General features: G+C 43.1%; 1 protein-coding gene across 8 annotated transcripts in view; it reads left to right on the top strand.

Moving 5' to 3' along the window:
• Positions 1-18,100, top strand: part of glsb (glutaminase b) — a 32,786-nt gene that overhangs the window by 13,736 nt on the left and 950 nt on the right. For 5 of the 8 annotated variants that reach the window (XM_053626155.1, XM_053626156.1, XM_053626160.1 and 2 more), the window contains 11 exons: positions 733-791; positions 6,547-6,579; positions 6,682-6,740; positions 7,005-7,071; positions 7,647-7,697; positions 7,951-8,127; positions 8,312-8,443; positions 9,184-9,276; positions 15,522-15,583; positions 16,478-16,554; positions 17,584-17,647. In XM_053626155.1, coding sequence (XP_053482130.1) covers positions 733-791; positions 6,547-6,579; positions 6,682-6,740; positions 7,005-7,071; positions 7,647-7,697; positions 7,951-8,127; positions 8,312-8,443; positions 9,184-9,276; positions 15,522-15,583; positions 16,478-16,554; positions 17,584-17,647 — 874 coding nt within the window. Of the gene's footprint in view, positions 1-732; positions 792-6,546; positions 6,580-6,681; positions 6,741-7,004; positions 7,072-7,646; positions 7,698-7,950; positions 8,128-8,311; positions 8,444-9,183; positions 9,357-10,378; positions 13,075-15,521; positions 15,584-16,477; positions 16,555-17,583; positions 17,648-18,100 lie in introns of those variants that run through there. The other 3 variants (XM_053626159.1, XM_053626158.1, XM_053626157.1) reach the window with 3 other exon arrangements.

The following is an 18,100-nucleotide window of genomic DNA, read 5'->3' as shown; positions in this document are numbered from 1 at the left end:
TGAAAATGTACACTTTGCGATATGTGTGTAATATCACTTTTATCAAATTTTTAAATATTTAATTAGTAAGCTTGTTCGTAATTTGAATATGTAATATACGCAGCCGATTTGTTTTGGTGTGGAGCAACACGGGAGTCATTTAAAAGAACCTAAAAGTGTAATAAACTATTTAAAAATATATTTTTTTTAATATATTTTTGCGTTAGAATTAGTTTTTTTGTTTGTTCGTTAGTGTTTTTTTTTTTTTTTTTTTGTAAAATTACACTTTATTTATTTTTCGGTTTAAAATAAACAGTGAAGAATCAAATTCAGCTTACGACTCTGAATCGGAATCTGATCAAATCGTCCTCCTCCTATCGCTAGCTTTCGTGCAGTAAGAGAGAACGCTGCGAGTGTCGTCGTCACGTTCCCGAGCGCGAGCTCCTACCGTCCTGAAGAAACTTCCAGAAGGTTACGGGTTTACCTCTGAGACTGGAGACTCCTTCCGTAAATGCTAAATAAACATCTAGGATGACAGGAAACCCTTCTCAACACCGTCTCGACAACTACACCCGTGTGTTTTTAACTCCGTACGAATCCCTGTGAACGAGCTGTTACTATGGAAACGCTAACGTATTAATGTAACCCTGCGCTACCGTCAGAGATGCCGTTCGAAAGCGAACCGACCAATCAGAATGCAGAATTCGCAGCGTAATCATTACGATGGTAACAGATGCCGTTGTTTGTCCACAGATAAACCCCATAACCCGATGGTGAACGCCGGAGCGATTGTGTGTACCTCTCTGATAAAGGTAAGCGCACACCTGGTCTCTGGAGCGTAAAATCACTCGTCCTAACCGTACTCACAACGCGCCGAGGTTCCAGAAGATTCACACCCAGTCACCTAGCTAAAAAAAAAAAAACCCCCCTGAAGGACACGTTATTAAAGTGTGTACTTTACATCGTGGACCGTCCCACTCCAGACGATAACATTATCCATTCTCATATTTAAAAAATAAATAATAATAATAACAATGAAACCACTCAGTACACTTTTTTTTGTGTGTGTGTGTGTGTAATGAATTCTTAAGTGAAATTCATTTGAACTTCCTGTTACTCTCGCATTTCTCCATCTCTCAGACTTCACTGATTGTTATTACTGTTGATTAGAAAGTGTGCAGCTTCAGCACACACACCCACACGTGTGCGCACACACACACACACACACACACACACACACACACACACACACACACACACACGAGATCCGTTGACGGATCTCATCACTGCTAACTACTGAGGAAGGAAACTTGGAGTATACCGTCATGCTTCCCATTCGCTGTGTGTGTGTGTGTGTGTGTGTGTGTGTGTGTATGAGAGAGACTGAGCATAAGTGCTAATTTGTGTTAACTGTACAAAGAAACACACTCCTTTTTTTGTTTTGCTAACGATATAATCCGGATATTCGAATATTAAAACGTCTGTAATAATATTTTTGGCTCGTTTGATCATGAGAACGTTTTTTATTTTATTTTATTCCAATTTAATGTCAAAATGGTAATTTAATCATTTATAGACCGAGAAATAATAAGTTCTTCAGGTATTAAGGTTTAGTATTGAGATTAGACAGTGAAATATATACGTATGTATATGTGTATATACACGCGTGTGTGTGTGTGTGTGTATAAATACAGGAACATGATGATGATGATGATATTTGGGAAACTTCCATGACGTCGTTAACTAATTAAGTATAATAGGAAGCATCATTTTTAATCAGGATTAATTAGTAAACTATTATACTGACAGAACAGTACGATAATAACAGCGGTATCGAAGCTCTGACACTGGAGACTCCTTCCACAAACGTTAACTGTCGGTATCCTGTTCAATTGAAATATGTTTTGTTTATTAAAGTTGCGTATCCAATCAAGAGCCCTGGATTTCTGGGGGCTGGTTCTTTATATGGTCCTTAACAAATACAAGATCGTTTAAACCCGATTCATTTGCTTCTTCAGTCAATTATGATATACACTGTGTAGCCAAAAGTATGCGCACCCCATGACCGTCGCACTCGTACGTGCTCGTTATAATCAGCTCCGCTCTTCTGGGAAGGCTTTGCACTCGATCTCCACCAGTCCATTGAGCTACAAGAGCGTTCGCGAGGTCAGGTGACGAGGCCCGGGGTGCACGCGATCCGGCAGCGTTAGAGCAGTAATCCATCCTCGGTTATTCCATCAACGTCCCATATTTGTGTTGGTTTTTCATGTCTGATCATGAAACAGGAAGTGCTACTAAAAAGCCCATTTAACAAATGAATTCCAAAAATTCATCCTACAGTTTCTTTTGTTGTTTTGTTTTTTTTTTATCTGATGTACACGCTGGGGTTCAATCACGTCCCACTCACCAGATCATGTTTATTCATCTTGTGCCCGATTATGTCATATCGATTACTTGTGAATGAATGATTTAATTGCGTGTGAGTGAGAGAGAGTGAGCGAGAGTGTGTGTGTGTGTGTGTGTGTGAGTGAGAGAGAGTGAGCGAGAGTGTGTGTGTGTGTGTGTGTGTGTGAGTGAGAGAGAGTGCTCACCCTGTGTTGAACTGTCTGTGGGAGCTGCTTCTGCTGTTTTCCGTAGGATCCTCCTTTTTGTACCACGTTACCGCATGAGAATTTCTCCCCTCCTGCCGCGAGTGCTCCACGCGGGCTTGTCGTGTGCAATGTGGTGATGAAGGCTTTCTCTGTATGCTTTTTTTCTTTATGTTGTTGCATATTTTACAGACGTAGGAACTGTGGGATTTTTTGACCGCTGCAGCAGGTCAATGACGTTGGTAATCTCTTCCTTTCCATTATTTCCTCCTTCCTCCCCTCATTGAAACAAGCTGGGACACACTGAGCCCTCAGTATCTCAGTGTGCCTGTTTATATGCTGTAAACTTCTTAACAACTTGTCCGATTTCTTTGAATTTTGTTTTTTTTTGTCATGATGCTTATAATCTTGACTGAAAGCACACACAAAAACAAACACAAGCACAGTATTGTTTTACTGTTAGTATGAAGCGAACGTATAACCTAGGACGTAATGAGAAATCTTGGGCTCTGGGAATAAAACCGAATCTGTAGATCGAGACGGTCTAACGTTCGACTCCTGCAGGGCCGCTGTTTAATGTTTAAACACCTTCCAGTACATTGTGTCGACCCTAATCAACAACCGCTTCCTGCACCATGCGTCATTGGCGAAACCCCGACTGACACGTCGGCATTGACAACATAGCTGAAACCCTTCTCAGTACATTACGACACCGAAGTGAAACCCCATGACAAGACGGTGTCTTTAATGCCATTAGAAATAGCGTGCAAAAAGATTTCACGTTAAACAGCAACACAAGAAAGGTGAAAGTTCGGTGGTCCGAATTGGTGGCCCTGCAGGATTGTGGTTGGACAGCTCCGATACTCTGATAGAGCTCTTCCTTTTGGGTCCTAGTCCTCACTGTCCTTCATTCCTCCAGCTCAGATCTCAGTCCTTCAGACCTTCTAGCTTTCCTCCTGTCCGCATGTTTACTAGTAGGGGTCGGAAAACTAATCCGTTCTCTCTCTCGAAAAAAAAAAAAAAAGATTTGCCGTCAATGTACAAAACATCAAAATGAGGAAACGGAACATAGAAGGTCTGTAAAGTTTGTCAAAATAAATAAATAAAAAGCCCTGGCAGAGATTGTGAAATTGTACTTTTTTAATAATTCTTTAAACATCAACGTAGCCAGATAGGTTCACTTTTTTCCATATTGACTGTGAACTGAAGTTCGAAAGATATGTCCGTGTTCACGCCGGGAAAGTTTCTCATTTTCCGATTCGACTTAACGCAGTTAAATTAATCCAACCTGGAATCCGTCCACGTTAACTAGCTGCTAGCCTGTCCGGCAAAAACCGAAATCGTTTAGACGGCCAGATTAATAACCGCAAAAGTCTGTCGAATCCGACGTGCGGCTCATAAAACCGGATTTCCATAACGGCGGCCGATGATCCTCTGTGGCGACTCCTGAAGGGAGCAGCACGAAAGAAGACGAAGGAGAAACGTTTGAATATAGATTTATTTCAGCATTTGATTATGTAAAGAAATACCCGCCAGCTGTAACGGAAATATTTCTGTACAGTTGCAATCAAAACGATCCAAACCCGCAGTGCAGATCAGGTTTATCGTTTAAATGTACAGGCTTTCAGCTGTTTGCGATGAACAAATCAAACAAAAGCAGTTGAAATAGTTCGACACGACGAACGCTTCAAGCGGTTTCCCCAAATTCAACTGAAAAGGCCACTTAATAATTTCTCCAGTCTCAAAAGTATTCACCCCCCTGAATAGAATCCCTCACAACAGCACAAATATGCAAGACAGGTGTTGTCTCATGTACACCTGATGTGACTAATCAAGGGCTTAATTAGTTGTACCAGGTGTGCTTGAGCTGGAACACATGAAATACCTGAACTGGCTAGGGGCAGGAACTATGTGAAATACCTGGACGGGGCAGAACGATCAAGCTGTCAACGGCTGCAAGCAGATTTCTGAGAAAGCAGGTTGTGCAAAACCCTCGAGTGACTCCAAAAGTCCTGCAGTGAGGAAACACACTGGAACTTTTCAGCATGAAGGATCAGCGGTATGTCTGGAGGAAGAAGAATGAAGAAAGAACACTCTGTCCACAGTCGAGCATGGTGGGGGCTCGGTGATGCTGTGGGGCTGCTCTGCATCCTCTGGCACTGGAAACCTGCAGCAAGATGGATTCATTGAAGTATCAGGAAATCCTAGGAGAAAACATCATGGAAAAAGGACCTTCCAACGGTACAATGATCCCAAGCGTACCTCAAATTCCACCAAGGCTCGGTTGCAGAAGAAGTCCTGCAAAATTCTACAAGGCCATCACAGTCACCTGACTTGAACCCCATAGAACATCTCTGGTGGGATTTGAAGAAGGCGGTTGCAGCACGCAAACCCAAGAGTATTACTGAACTGGAGGGCATTGCTCATGAGGAACGGGGGAAGATTCCTCAGGAACGCTGCAGAAGGTCTGCAGCAGGTCATAACAGCAAAATCGTGCTCTACTAAGTGCTAAAGACGCTCACCGTGAAGGGGGTGAATACTTTTGAGACTGGAGAAATCATTATAAGTTGCATTTTCAGTTGAATTTGGGGAAAACACTTGAAGCGTTCGTCGCGTCGAACTACTTCTTGTTTGATTTGTTCATCGCAAACCGCTGCAAGTCTGTACATTTCGACAGTAAACTTGATTTGCACTCGGGGGAGGGGGTGAATCATTTTGATTGCAACTGTGTATATATAAAACTTTCCGCTATGAATGGAAATGCTAGGGTTATGTTTTATTATTTCTAGGTGCATTTTTTTGAAAAATAAAGTCACGGCACCCTGTGAGGTCTTTAGAGATTCCCAGCCCTACTAGCCAGGGCTGCACTGCAGCACAAACGAGCTCAAAAACGAAAACGAGCATGTGCCAAGAATGCAAACACAAGCACTTTACATACATGGAAAAAAAAAATCAGCATATGTAAATTCACTGACGCTTCTGAAAATCGTGATGTATTTTGTCCTGAATGGTGAACATCTTTAAGAGATGCCACCTGGAGGGAGACCGTCCGTGTCTCCTCGCACCCTAAACGCTTAGCTCTTACTCTGTTCGTATCCGTATTACGCATCGTCTTTAGATCGTATTTAGGAGTTTAAGAGAACGCACATGAACGCCATCACAAATTCGTGGCAAACTCTGGATTTTCTTCGAGTTTCAACGGGTGCAAGACGTCTGTAGTCGACGGTAAATTAGTTGAAACGCATAGGTCCGAGGAACCGTTCCAGCCGATCGTTTTTACATCATCACGCCTCATTTGCATGGACGTCACGGCACTTTGAACGTCTCTGAAGCGACAGCTCCGCGTCGTACACGTACGTGGAAACACGTTCACGATCGCTAGTACGAACACGGCGTTAATCAGATCAGGGTTTATCCAGTCAACCTGAGCAGGACCGGCTGCTGTACACACTCATACACACGTCACACACTTCAGCTCTCTTTCTGAACAGGATTTTGACTGACCTACCGGTTTTGGCATTCATGGGTTAACCACAGCGACTTACTCGTAGCACTCCATCCTCCATTTTAACGTTTAACTCTAGCTGTAAAGAACAACACCGCGATTGTTTTTTAACGGTTCATTAATGAAATAGATTTCATCTTACACACAGTAGCCTCCCCCTCTCCTTTTTTTTTTTTTTATTATTTTGAATTGCCTAACAAATAAAACCACTAACAGATTTGTGTTTTGTTTTGTTTTTGTTTTTTGTATGTTAAACCTCCCTGTGATCTGCAAATGCTATAGTAGTGACGTTTCTGTTCGAATGCCTTTTGGAAAAAAGAAAAAAAAAAACAGTCTCTCTTTTTTTAGTCATCGAGTGTCTAGAATATTTCTAGTATTAAGAAATTCCCCCCTCCCCCACAATATGTATGAATATATAAATATACACCTCTGTGTCAGGTGATTTACTGTGTTCGTTTTCTTCATCTCTTTCAGCAAAAGGCAGGCAATGCGGAGAAGTTTGACTATGTGAGTACGGATAGAGTTACGGTTAAAATCCGGCTGAGGGTTCGTGAGTTTAATCTGAGTGTATCTGATTTATTTCTTTTTTTTTTTAAATTCCGTGTAAAGGTGATGAACTTCCTGAAAAAGATGGGGGGCAACGAGTACGTGGGTTTCAGCAACGCCACGTAAGTCACACACCAACTGTCCACTTTAATAGGAACGCCTGTACACCTGCACGTTCATGCAGCTAGCTGATCAGCCAATCATGTGGCAGTATTCTGAAATACTCACACCAGCCACATCTGGCACCAACGACCACGTCACGGTTAAAGTCGCACCTCAGAGATCAGACGACGACTTCTTTCTGATGATTGGTGCGAATTGAAGCTCTTGACCCGTACCTGTACGATCGACTACCACACACAGTTTGTTTGTGTTCTCTGTGCCAGGTTCCAGTCTGAGCGTGAATCAGGCGATAGGAATTTCGCCATCGGCTATTACCTGAAGGAGAAGAAGGTTAGTTTGGGGGACGACTGCTATGCTGAAATTCGGAAATCTTCTCGTCTATGGGCTGTGTTCAGAGTCTGAGACTTATGTCCGTGTTGACGTGGGGGAAGTTCGACATATTCAGTCGGGTTACTCACCCGAGTATGTTTTTATTTTATCTTTTTCACGCCCTCAAGATTTTCTTTTTAGTTCACGCCTCCTTACGTGCAAAATAAACGTAAGTTCCAGACCAGATTCTCAACTGCTTTACTCAGACTCCGCCCCCGCGCGAGTCTATAGTCACGTCCGAGGTCTGAATATCAACGTACATAATTTCCATAATAAATCCTCACCAAATACTCGACTCTGAACTCGACTCTCTCTCTCTCTCTCTCTCTCTCTCTCTCTCTCTCTCTCTCATCCTCTCTCTCTCATTACCCTGAGGGAATCATGTCAATTTTAATAAGTTCCATATAACACTTTTGAATAAATACAAAATTTGGCTAATTAATATTCATATGTATTTGCATACTTCAAACATTTACAGTAAGACCTCCTAATCTCAGTTAATGTGCATTAAATTGTGTTCTCGATTGTGTGTACAGTGTTTTCCCGAAGGTACAGATATGACCTCCATCCTGGACCTCTACTTCCAGGTGAGATAAGCACCACAGCACCTTCTCTCTCTCTCTCTCTCTCTCTCTCTCTCTCTCTCTCTCTCTCTCTCTCTCACTCACTCACTCACTCACTCACTCACTCACTCACACACACACACACACACACACACACACACACACACACAGACACACACACACACCCCCCGTTAACCATGAACAGTGCAGGCTGTAGAAGGATGATCGTGAGTCAGAAGTCGCAGGAAACGTGATCTGTGTGTGTGTGTGTGTGTAGCTGTGCTCCATCGAGGTGACATGTGAGAGCGCCAGCGTCATGGCTGCAACCCTGGCCAACGGCGGCTTCTGTCCAATCACGGGCGAGCGCGTGCTGAGTCCTGAGGCCGTCAGGAACACGCTGAGCCTCATGCACTCCTGCGGCATGTACGACTTCTCCGGACAGTTCGCCTTCCACGTGAGTGTCACGCACTTAACGCCACGGTGCTTTCGAGATCCCGCGCTCCGATTGGTCGGAAGGTGTCGATTTCATTTTCTGTAACGGCAGCTCTGACAGCAGCGCAGGTTTACATTAACGCACTTGTTCACTTCCACTTCCTCACAGCACCCCATCCTTGACTATTTGTCGTTACCTATCTCAGGTGGGTTTGCCGGCTAAGTCGGGCGTGGCAGGTGGCATCCTTCTGGTGGTTCCCAACGTGATGGGTGTCATGTGCTGGTCTCCTCCACTGGACAAACTGGGCAACAGCGTTCGAGGCATCCAGTTCTGCCTGGTATACACACACACATTATTATTTTCCTTATCTTTACTTGGCATCCAGTTAGACCAGTTCTACGAAATTCTTTCACTTTTTGTTCGCACAGTGTGTGAGTGTGTGTCCTGTCACTAGCAGGCCTCCTTCAGGCTACACAGAGCACAAGGCTTATACCGAGTGCCTCACTCACACTGCTAAAGACGCTCTTATTTAAAGAAAAAAAGAGGGGGGCAATAATTTTGCACAGCGTCGCATATAATAGTACGCAGGTTTTGTTTGTTCGCCAGTATGACGTGGTCAGGCGAGAACTAAACAGATAGCTACAAAACAAATCCGTAAATGAAGACGAGTAAGACTAGCCGTTTGATGAGGTACAAAAGTAATGGTGCCCTATAAAAGGAGGAGGAGTTAGCGTTAGTCTGTGGTAAGTGATGGCAGCCGTGGCTGGAGCGGCATTAAATCTGGAAGATTTAGCGTAATGCTAAACACGTGCACCGTTTAGTCGGCACTAAACTCTAAACTTTCAACTTTCAAACTCTTTTTTTTTGGGCGTGGCTGAATTGGTATTTATCACAATGTGTGAAAATAAATGATCAGCTGATATTGTAAATGTTTACTTTTATCGTCACGTCCCCTGTACAGTTGGCACTTCTCGTCACCCGCCCCGCCCACTTTGCATCATTAAGAGTAGCTCCGCCTCCTTTCGGTCTAGTCGACGCGATTCTTCATGTATCCTTGTTCCCGTTTCTCCTCTGCAGGATCTGGTGTCTCTGTTCAACTTCCACAACTACGACAACCTGCGGCACTTTGCCAAGAAGCTGGACCCGCGGCGTGAGGGCGGCGAGCAGCGGGTGAGTGCGCTCTTTCGTTTGCCCGCCCACCTATCCCTAGCCGCATGCCCCATCAACGCGCTACGCAGCGTCCTGTACGAGTGAGCACTCCGCACTCCGAGAAAAAACTCGTCGTCCTCCTCCTCCTGCCTCACACACACTCCACACAGGTCACACACGCCACACTCTGCTGAGCTGCGACGCTGCAGATCGCTACACGTCAAACCTGTCCACTAACCACTACAGCTCACGATCCGTATACAGGGTATCCGTTTCTGTCTCACTAACACGTCTGTCTTTCTACACCACACCTTTCCTCAGCTCTGATTACAGGTTAGAACACGGGAAAAGTCATTCCATTCACCTTACACTTCGCCGTTGAAGGGTGAAGGTAGCGTTAATATCTTCTGGTGTGTCCTAACGTACGAAGAGCACGTGCTAGCGAAGCGCAGGGTCACTAGGCTTGTCACGATCAAGGCATTTTGACCTCGCGATGAAAACTAATAACGAGTTACGGGTAAATAACGAGTCGTTGGTGACTCTTGGAGACACTTCGTCTGAGCGATAGGTAAAGAATAAAACACTCCGTCTTGTGTTCTAGAAAAACAATCACCGACGGAGTGGTGCGATGGAGCGGAGTCACTCTTACCCCCTTGAAGTGTTTTATTCCTCTTATAATACCAAAAAAAAAAAAACCCCCAGCTATTACCATTTTTGATCTATCGAAGATATATGACACAACATAGCTTTAGTCGTTATTTATAGTTATATATTTATTGTCGTGGAGCGTCTGTGAAGCACGCCAGGCTACGTGAGATGGCGTGTAATATGCCGTCGTCCTAACGTGCTCCACATTAATGATGCTTTAACAAGATCAGGAACGCTTACAGAGCTGTAGAGAAGCTTACCACATTGCTGCGTGGATCGTGCCAGGCCTAGCGAGCAGTGCTCTCCCACCTAACCACAGGAAGAAGCGACTCTAATGGCTTTGCTTACTCTTTACCAACATTGTGGCATTCAGGGCTTTGATGGCAGTACACACACACACACACACACACACACTTATATGGAAATGAAAGCCTGGGAAAGCAAACTAACGTGTTCTCCGTGTCGCTCAACACAGCAGCCCTACTATGCGCCGATGGATTACGAGTGTCTTCAGCAAGAGCTGGCTCTCAAAGATTCTCTGTGGAAAAAAGTCTCGCCCACCGAGTCCAACGAAGACTCTTCCACGACTGTGATCTATAGGATGGATCAAGTCGGAGAGCACAACTAAACACGCCTGCGCTTCGGCTGGAGTAAAGGGCTGTACGCCACGTATTTACGCCGCACTGTGTTTATTTGATTTTATTTTACGGTGTCTTGGTTTGGAACTTTGCAGCTTTTTTTTTTTGGTGTGTTTTTGTTCTTCTTCCTCTGTCTCAGGCAGACGCTTACACACCCAGATTTTTATCTTTTCTGTTTCTGAATGAATACGAAACCAAAGAGACGGACCTGAACCCAAGCTGGAGGTTAAAGAGGGAAGTGCTTGGTCAGGTTCAGATGCAGGGAAAGGTGTCACAACGCTGATCGCTCAGTCTTCTCTGCAGCACGGTGTTGGCAGACGTTATGAGCTTTCCACACACACACACACACACACACACACACACACACACACGCACGCACGCACGCACGATGTATTGATCAGGTGATGTCACGGAGGTCACGCAGGCCTGCTCGCTTGCTCGCATGACCCCCAGCGGTGCCTGTACAGGCTCTTTAATCGGCTCGACACGTTTCAGCTCCACTCGTTCACTTGAGGATCGTTCAAAAGACCTCGGCATGATGAACGCGGACACGACGAAATGAGCTTCGCGACCCCTTGTACTCTCACGTTGACCTCCAGTCCTGCAGGTGGCGCTGTTACAAATATTACAACAGTTTCCATTCGAATGCGAAAGTCGTGCCTTTGTTTGTAAAGACCAATCACAGACTCGGCCGCGTGCTGTGTTCCTCCATTGAGTTTTATCCACGGCGAGCGAAACCTCCGCACGGCATCCATTTACTTCTCTGTTACATCAAATTATTCGCCAAACGTTGCCTCAACAGGAAGTTTGTTCAGCTTCCTCAAAAAGTCTTTCATTTTGTAGCTTTTTTTTTTTTAAATGTAGTGGCTTAGCTGCAACTACATTAAAAAAGGATTACCCACCGACCCCGCCCTCTAGTTCTCCACTGATTGAGTTTAGTAGTCGTTTCAGATTGGGGGCGGAGCTTAGTTTACGCATGGTAAAATGTCAAAGCCTAAATGACTAAAGCCTGAATGAGCCAGATTGCAGTCCGATCACAAGGCAAGGAATCGTGGGTATTTGTCAGAAAACACTTGATACGGAATGAAAACATAACGTTCAGAGTAAAACATTGTAGAATTTAAAAACAAACAGTACTGACTGTACCGTGAAAATGTACTGTGCTTATTTAAAATGAAATAAATATTAATATATATGAACTATTAACAAATATTAAAGAAAATAAATGATCTACACCCAAACTGAACACACTCCAAATAACAAAAATAGAGACATCCGAAACGAATCAAAAATGCTTCAAATAACACGAAAAAATGAGTCCGCGAGGGTTTTTATCTCGCCTCTAGAGGCCGCTCTTGAACCGTATAACGACAGCGGAGTCTTCTCAGACGCTCTCGCGAAGGACGCAACTTGGAAGAACTATCGGTGTTTGTTGTAGGTGTATTTTATGGGCGGAGCTAACTAACCCGCTTAAGTGTATACGAAATATACGGAGAAACGTCGGTAAATCTGCGTATCTCGTACTGGCTGACGCATCGACACGTCGGAGTACGTTCCTTTACATATTAACCTTTTTTTAAAAAATGAATAACGGGGTGTCATTTTTTACACATCGCCTCGCTTCCCAGTGTGTTGTGTATTATTAACACAGCAGCGTCGATCCCAGACCTCATGCTGCTTCGTGTTCTTCACCGTTCCACAGCTTTTCTCTTCCGTCGCACCTTCACGCGTTGGGTCTAAAGCCCCGATCAGGAAGCGCGAAAACAACACGGTGTCTGAGTATAACGAACACGTGTTATGTAGCTTTTAACGTTATTCGACAGCCCCAGTTCTGGGTTTTTTGTTTTTGTTTTTTTTAAACATTATTCCATGAAGGATGGATTTCGCAATTCCTGATCGAGCCTTTTGACCGTGGATTATTTCTCACGCAAGAAAAATTAGCCTCACAGGTTAAATCTTTTGTCGCTGTCTTGCAGCAGTAATGAAACGTACGACAGCCACAAGGGGGCGATGTCTGTTACTTTTTGTTTATTTTTTCTTTCCGTGTGTGTGTGTGTGTGTGTGTGTGTGTGTGTGTGTGTGTGTGTGTGTTTATGTTCATGTTCACGAATGTATAATATTGTTTCAGTCTCATTTTTCCATGCTGACTATGTCGTTAACCCACCTCACTGCTTTTTTTCATTATTTAATGTTTGTATCTGTGTATACTGAACTGGATTGTGTGTGTGTGTGGGATTTTTGTGTTTTTATGGGGGCAGAATACAGTGATTACTTGAACATGGGAAAGTGATCCCGTTCTCTATGTTACTAACGTGACTACTCCAGTCATGCTGCTCATCTGTTGGTGCACAAAAGACGTATATAATATATATATTTATAGAAACATAAACATGCTTTCCTCACAGAATTAATACTCAAGTATGTCATGGATGCTCTCTCTCACTGGCAGTATTGCGCTCTCTCTGGCTGTTCACTTTCATTTGCTGGCTGTTCATTTAGTCTTATTTTATTTGAATAAACTTGTGTAAACCCATCTCATCTGTTATCTCATGATTTGTTTGTTTGTTTGTTTGTGTGTTTGTTTTGAACCGTCATTGTCTCCTTTCCAGTTTTGAGGACAGGTATTACTGCTGAATGAATAAATTAATGAATAAATTAATTAATAAATAGATTGCCGAAACCGTTTACAGTGTTGTATTAACGATGGAGGTTCCAGTGTTACAGCTCGGGCTCTTGTGCAACGCTTTGTTCTCTTAAATGGAGAAGCCGGATAACTGAAGATTGTCGTCTGTTCTGTGTCTGTGTGACACAATTCAGCAAACCGTACGTACCGTACGTACGCTACATATCTATGGGAACACAAATGACGACGACAACAAGGCCTAGCTGAAACGTTCTTCCCGTTGTGCGTTATTGCGTTACTGTGGCAGTCGCTGCGCAGCGATCGACTAAAACACAGAGTTTCCAACCTCAGAAACCAAAGAAAACGCCCCTTAAATTCAGAGCGTCAGAACGGTCTCCTCGTACGCGAGTCCCGCGAGTGACGGCGAATCAACATGGCCGCTCACGACATCAGAATTGAACACGGTAGCACTTCTTACCTTCACGAGTTACATCAACCAGTATACAGACATATTCGCAGTAGTATAAATCTATAGCACTGATTTTATGGTCGGTATTATATTCCGGGGGGGGATATGGGGGGGGGGGTATATGTGCATGGTGTGTGTTAATGAAGCAAATGCCTTCTAAGAAGTCCTTGTCTCTGAAAGTTAAAGAGAATCCACTGGAGAACATGTTCACCTTCGTGCTCCTGAAACGTCATGTAACGGTTACATGATTAAATTCCTTGTTGAGATGGATGTTGTTTTATAATGAAACTATTGAATCTGTTTAGTGTTACTTTCCCTTTAATCGACCTCGGACTCAGCAACTGAAGCTCCAGACAAAAATGATAGCTGATGGAAATGATTCGTTTTGATTTGAGCTGTGAAGAGGTGAAACTTTAAATAATGAAAAATGAATGCACAGAATGGGTCTGAAAAGACTACATACAGTATATTGGTTCATGTGGGGACGGGGTTCGTGTTGGAGCACCACTGACAGGACGGTGATGGAGCACTGAGTGGAAGGTGTTGGATCCCTGAAGGTACGGTAATTTATGTGTGGATGGTGATGGAGGTGGTGATGGTGTTGGAGGTGGGGATGGTGATGGAGGTGGGGATGATGATGGAGCACTGAGGGGATGGTGATGGTGGTGGGGATGATGATGGAGCACTGAGGGGACAGTGATGGAGGTGGGGATGATGATGGAGCACTGAGGGGACAGTGATGGAGGTGGGGATGATGATGGAGCACTGAGGGGATGGTGATGGAGGTGGGGATGATGGAGCACTGAGGGGATGGTGATGGAGGTGGGGATGATGATGGAGCACTGAGGGGATGGTGATGGAGGTGGGGATGATGGAGCACTGAGGGGATGGTGATGGAGGTGGGGATGATGGAGCACTGAGGGGATGGTGATGGAGGTGGGGATGATGGAGCACTGAGGGGATGGTGATGGAGGTGGGGATGATGATGGAGCACTGAGGGGATGGTGATGGAGGTGGGGATGATGGAGCACTGAGGGGATGGTGATGGAGGTGGGGATGATGGAGCACTGAGGGGATGGTGATGGAGGTGGGGATGATGATGGAGCACTGAGGGGATGGTGATGGAGGTGGGGATGATGGAGCACTGAGGGGATGGTGATGGAGGTGGGGATGATGATGGAGCACTGAGGGGACAGTGATGGAGGTGGGGGTGATGATGGAGCACTGAGGGGACAGTGATGGAGGTGGGGGTGATGATGGAGCACTGAGGGGACGGTGATGGAGCACTGAGGGGACAGTGATGGAGGTGGGGGTGATGATGGAGCACTGAGGGGATGTTGATGGAGCACTGAGGGGACGGTGATGGAGCACTGAGGGGACAGTGATGGAGCACTGAGGGGACGGTGATGGAGGTGGGGATGATGTTGAAGCACTTGACTTGGAATCCAGAATTCAACAGTGCTGCGGTATAAAAGTAAATAATGGAATTCTGGTGCCCTCTTGTGGTGACTTTAGAAGTGCATGTCAGAAAGACAGGTCGTTCCTCACCTCGTCCACTGATTTGGTTTATACTCTGAGGAGTGTACTTGGTGCAGTCGAGCAGGAAGAACGACAAGAGAAGTATCTACACTGGATCGCCAGTGTCCTTACAGGCTGTTTGTTCACTTTCTCTGCGGTGGAGGCTACAGAATGAGAAGGCAGCAGATATTTTAGTCAAATAAGCACCTTAGAAAATGTGATTATGACCACACAAATTATATGCAAATCCTGCTGATCAGGTTGGACTGAATCATAATTTTTTTCCCCCCTCTAATCCACTGAAGGCTGTTCAGGTCTCGGTTCTGTAGAGCTCCAGGTGCACCAATCACTGTTTTCCATCCCTTTACAGGTGAAGTCTGTCATTAACCTCCTCTTCGCTGCCTACACTGGAGACGTATCGGCACTCAGAAGGTATGTTATCACCATCACACCTCCCCACAGCGTATATCCCTCCAAATCACAACCGGCAGCCCGTCCACGCTCTACATTTATTACATAAAGGTGTGTGTGTGTGTGTGTGTGTGTGTTGATCGCTTTGCATGTGCAAATTGTGTTCCTGACACAGCTTATTTGCATATAGTGCCGCCCACAAAACTCCATAAAAGGTCAAGCGCACAGCCAGCTGGGAGCACGAAACGAACAATCAGCGTTAAGGCTGAAAAACACAATATTTTTTTTTTTTAGTTATTTTGACTCATTTCTCTGACAAAAAAAAAAATTCAATAATATATAATAATAATAAGCAAGCTCTAGATCTTCCGTCAGCTGCGGCGTTTGTTTAAGGCTTACGGATCTGCGCAGACAGACCGACCGTCCTCCGAGAACTCCTCTGTCCTGGAGATGTCAGCAAACTTAGCTACAGCTCTACGTCTGACTCTTACAAAGCGCTGACACTGGAGACTCCTTCCATAAACCATAAATAAACATCTTCGCGTAAACATATCAACTTTCAAATTATTTATTTATTTATTTATTTTTTAAAAATCCATTTACGTTGTCCGCCATTATTATAGAGGGCAATACTAGCTTCTGATGCTAAGGGTGTACTTACTTTTTCCACAGAAGAATATACTTTTCCCACATGTATTGATATTTCTGCTGAATAAATGATTCTTTATTAATAGGCGCTGTTTCAAAGAGGATCAAATGTTTGCTTGTGTTTGCTTTCCATGGGGTGTACTTATTTTTCCACACGAGCTGTTACTATAGAAACGCTAAGGTAGCAGAATGAGCTGATTAATGTAAACCTGAACTACTGTCCGAGCTGCTGCTGTAGGAAATGAATCGGGAATGCGATGTCTCCAGGTTTGCTCTGTCGTCTGTGGACATGGAGCAGAGAGACTACGACTCCAGGACTGCTCTCCACGTGGCAGCTGCTGAAGGTACACGTCCTTCTCACGTCCTTATCTCACGTGTCAGCATACAGAAATCTCACCAATGAGACGCCGTGTTCCTCACGTACACCACACCGCGCAGCTCCTGTCTTTACTAACTTCATTCTACTGCAAGTCAAATGGACATGATGAATTCTCTGGGTGATTTTCAGCGTCTGAGACATTCGGATAAAAGCTTTTTGTTGATCTTTGTTTCTAAGACAAATGTGAGTAGACGATATGAGACGAAATATGAGAGACGTTTATACCCAGGTTTAAATAAATAAATAAATAAATAAATAATTTCTTACGGCAGCGCTTTAGAGGTTAAAATTCGATTATTTAAAAAAAAAAAAGACCCTGAAAATGACTACATTATTTACGAACTATTGCACATTTTTTTCACGTAATATCAGATATGACATTTTCTTAACTTTATTAAAATATTACGACTTTATTCTCAAGATTTTATCATTTTTATCTCGTATCATAAATTACGTTTTTCCTTAACATTATGACTTTTTTTTTTTATTTTTTTTTTATATATAAACACTGGCTCTAAAACCGTTTTTTTTTCTTTTTTTTTTTTAAAAAAATAATTCTTCTTAAAGAAGTAGCTATTATTTTAAACGAGTAGTTTTTGCTTTATTATATAAAATTATTTCACAAAATAAATTAACTTTCATTTAGAACTTTAAGGAGAAAATAAACGGGCAACACGTCCTGTATATTCCTGTATATGTTTTTTTTACTGTAACTAATAATAATAATAATAATAATAATAATAACAATAATAATCCATTATAAGTAAAGTATAAGGAAATAATAAACAATAATAGTAAAATAAAGAAGAGCGTATATACATACATATACATATATATATATATATATATATATATATATATATATAATATACGTATAAATCTCAGTGTTATTAATCTCGTCCTCCTGATGATTCTAAAACAATAAACATGAAGGCGTTTTATTAACCGGGGGCGTACAAACTTTTGACTCTGATTGCGTGTCGTGTGCCTGCAGGGCATGTGGATGTGGTGCGTTTTCTTCTGGAGGCCTGTAAGGTGAACCCCGTTCCCAAGGACAGGTAAGCCGAACAGCTGGAAAGGATCATGAGTCCTGTTTGATCACGTGACTCGACACGCCGGTGTAGATATAAATATATATAAAAATGTCACTGGTTAATATTATACTTGGGTATAATATTATACTTCAAGATAATTATGCTTTAAACGTTTATTTATTTATTTATTTATTTATTTATCTATTATTTTTATTGTAATCTCATCATTAAGAAGTATTACAGCAACTTGACTATATCCAAAATATTTTTACTTGACCGCTTCATTTGTCTTAGTTAAAACATTTCTGAAAGAAGCAAACGGTACGTTAATGCCGATAAAACAACAAGCTTGAATTATAAAATCAAATCAAATCAAATCAAAAGGCCAGAACTAGGCTTAATAATCTTGCATTGATCATGAATAAGAAATATTACATCCATTTGGCTGGATTCAAAATTATATATATATATTTTTTA

Source organism: Ictalurus furcatus, chromosome 6, assembly GCF_023375685.1.
Source record: "Ictalurus furcatus strain D&B chromosome 6, Billie_1.0, whole genome shotgun sequence".
Lineage (NCBI taxonomy): Eukaryota > Metazoa > Chordata > Actinopteri > Siluriformes > Ictaluridae > Ictalurus > Ictalurus furcatus.
Note: the sequence above shows the minus strand (reverse complement) of the source record. Positions and strands in the feature narration are given on the sequence as shown.